This window comes from Gigantopelta aegis, chromosome 4 (genome assembly GCF_016097555.1).
Source record: "Gigantopelta aegis isolate Gae_Host chromosome 4, Gae_host_genome, whole genome shotgun sequence".
NCBI lineage: Eukaryota > Metazoa > Mollusca > Gastropoda > Neomphalida > Peltospiridae > Gigantopelta > Gigantopelta aegis.
Genome location: NC_054702.1, coordinates 141,379 through 144,699, shown reverse-complemented (window position 1 = coordinate 144,699; position 3,321 = coordinate 141,379). Strand labels below are relative to the sequence as shown.

General features: G+C 44.0%; 1 protein-coding gene across 1 annotated transcript; it reads right to left on the bottom strand.

Annotated features, from left to right (window-relative positions):
- Window positions 1-1,184: 1,184 nt before the first annotated feature.
- LOC121371977 (extensin-2-like) lies at window positions 1,185-2,894 on the bottom strand. Its single transcript, XM_041498208.1, has 2 exons — window positions 2,875-2,894; window positions 1,185-1,854 (listed from the first exon to the last, which is right to left on the bottom strand). The coding sequence occupies exons 1-2, from the start codon at window positions 2,892-2,894 to the stop codon at window positions 1,185-1,187; spliced, it is 690 nt and encodes a 229-aa protein (XP_041354142.1).
- Window positions 2,895-3,321: the final 427 nt, after the last annotated feature.

Genomic DNA, 3,321 nt, shown 5'->3' with positions numbered 1-3,321 from the left:
AAAACGCCTCCACTGCCGTCAGTCCATAGCAAGAACATTGTCACATACTCCTGTCCAATTTGACTGTGATACGATCATAAATAACGAAATTATGCCACTTTGTATTAAAGAGATAAATCCATGAATATTTCGCCTATGCGTTGACAGAATATATATATATATATATATATATATATATATATACGCTCACTACACACACACATACACGCACACAGGTAAAGACACAAAGAGATACACACGCGCGCGCGCCTACACACACATCATTCCGCCTCAATCCAAAATGCTTCCCTACCTACTCGCAATGATGGAATCTACGGATGTCCTGACAGATATTACATTATTTTAAGGTGGGTAATAAATTTAATATCACACTCGTTTTCGTTCTGACCTCGCATTCGTTGAGTCGGTTTGACAAACCTTGTCAGACTTGTGACTGGTTGATCCGCGATGTGACCCGGTCGACACGGCGATATCATCCAATCAAATAAAGGAAGGAAGGACATGTTTTATTTAACGACGCACTCAGTACATTTTACTGGTTGCCTGTGCCCCTCTCTCTCTTCCAACTCGAAGACGAAAAATGTACTTGTTTTTTTTTGTTTCCTCTGTAAATAAAATCGGTTTACGGCCCTAGCGATTGTAGTTAACCTGAAATTGATTTGTCTGTGACGCATAAGTTAACTTGTATATCGTGGTATGACAGTGGCAACCACGTACCTAGGGGCAGCTAGTCGTAGATATTTATATTGTTATCACACATAATATGTGTTAACAGTATGTGTTATCAAAAATACGAAGGCAAGCGTTCTGCCACGAAACTACATCCCGTCCCATGTCACTGTGGATCCGCCCCTGTTTGGAAGTGTTTAGGATGCGAAGTGTAAAGCGAGCGGTATCTTGACACCATGGTCGGAGCCGGACAAACAATCAGCGCGACGACAGGTAGGTAAATAACGTGGGCCGCGCTAATGAAGTCGGCCCTCCCAGAAAGCAAACAACGAGTGCACAGCGAGCGGTCATTCCACTGGCTCGCTGACGTACGGAGAGTCTGGGGCTCACGTGATGTGGTATTTGTGACGGAGTTGTCGCCAAATAAACAGTTAGGACGCCGGTGTTGCAGTTGTATGACACTGCTGATGTACACGCGAGTACTATCCATCGGATAGTTAAAGCTACATATTCTCCTATTTTATAGGTTCGCGGAAAACATGGGGTGGAGGTGGTTCGCGGAAAACATGGGGTGGAGGTGGTTCGCGGAAAACATGGGGTGGAGGTGGTTCGCGGAAAACATGGAGTGGAGGTGGTTCGCGGAAAACATGGAGTGGAGGTGGTTCGCGGAAAACATGGGGTGGAGGTGGTTCGCGGAAAACATGGAGTGGAGGTGGTTCGCGGAAAACATGGGGTGGAGGTGGTTCGCGGAAAACATGGGGTGGAGGTGGTTCGCGGAAAACATGGGGTGGAGGTGGTTCGCGGAAAACATGGAGTGGAGGTGGTTCGCGGAAAACATGGGGTGGAGGTGGTTCGCGGAAAACATGGGGTGGAGGTGGTTCGCGGAAAACATGGAGTGGAGGTGGTTCGCGGAAAACATGGGGTGGAGGTGGTTCGCGGAAAACATGGAGTGGAGGTGGTTCGCGGAAAACATGGGGTGGAGGTGGTTCGCGGAAAACATGGAGTGGAGGTGGTTCGCGGAAAACATGGGGTGGAGGTGGTTCGCGGAAAACATGGAGTGGAGGTGGTTCGCGGAAAACATGGAGTGGAGGTGGTTCGCGGAAAACATGGGGTGGAGGTGGTTCGCGGAAAACATGGGGTGGAGGTGGTTCGCGGAAAACATGGGGTGGAGGTGGGGGTGGTGTTCTAAAATACGTTTTGTTTGTTGTTCTAATTGTATAAAATGTGTTTGTGCACCACCAATCTACTATAGCGTACGCACCTTTCAGTCACTGTTCCTACCGTGGGCGTCCACATAGGTGGGGGTCCCGAATCCTTCTAGATCCAGGGTTTAAAGTAAATGTTTTAATACAAACTCCTAAATAGTAATCCCATTATTTGTTATCAATATTAATATTTGAAATTGTAATTGTAACGAATTACTTGATTTGATCTTAGTTGTTCATTGTAAATAATTATTTCATTTTCGCTCGTTAAATACATTTTAAAACAACTCGTTGTGAGATAAATGCTATCTAACGCCCACTCATGTAGTATTCTCTATATAAACAACTCGTTGTGAGATAAATGCTATCTAACGGCCGCTCATGTAGTATTCTCTATTGATCCAATGATTTGGTACATGATGTTTAAATGTTCAGCATATACACTTGCATACAACGTGCTATGCATCGTGGAAAATGCACTTTGCTGTCGGTTGGCTCACTGGGTTATTTCTTGTTCTAGCCAGTCTTCTACGATTGGTTTGTCAAAGGCCGTGGTATGTGCTATCCTGTCTGTAGGATGGTGCATACAAAAAAATATCTTGCTGCTAATGGCAAAATGCACCAGGTTTTCTCTCTAGTACTATATATGTAAAACAAATGTCAAATGTTTGACATCCAGTAGCCGATGATCAATAAATCAGTGTGCTCTAGTACTATATATGTAAAACAAATGTCAAATGTTTGACATCCAGTAGCCGACGATTAATAAACCAGTGTGCTCTAGTACTATATATGTAAAACAAATGTCAAATATTTGACATCCAGTAGCCGATGATTAATAAACCAGTGAGCTCTAGTGGTTTGTTAAACAAAACAATGTTTTTGTTTTCAAAACGTTTAAACAGTTGCGCAATTTATCAGCATTTGTAACGATGGATGTTACAGAATGCAGACAATACATTTCAGGACATCTAGTTTTAATTTGCCGTGGTTTCATTACATATTTGAGATGAAAGCCATAACCCCTCCACAATCATACATGACTAACTCCACACACCCTCATTTCCCATTGGTCCGTCCACAATCATAGATGGCTTTAACTCCACCCCCACATTTCTAATTGGTCCGTCCACAATCATAGATGGCTTTAACTCCACCCCCACATTTCTAATTGGTCCGTCCACCATCTTACATGGTTTTAACTCCACCCCCACATTTCTAATTGGTCCGTCCACAATCATAGATGGCTTTAACTCCACCCCCACATTTCTAATTGGTCCGTCCACCATCTTACATGGTTTTAACTCCACCCCCACATTTCTAATTGGTCCGTCCACAATCATAGATGGCTTTAACTCCACCCCCACATTTCCGATTGGACTGTCCACAATCGTAGATGGCTTTAACTCCACCCCTACATTTCTAATTGGTCCGTCCACAATCATAG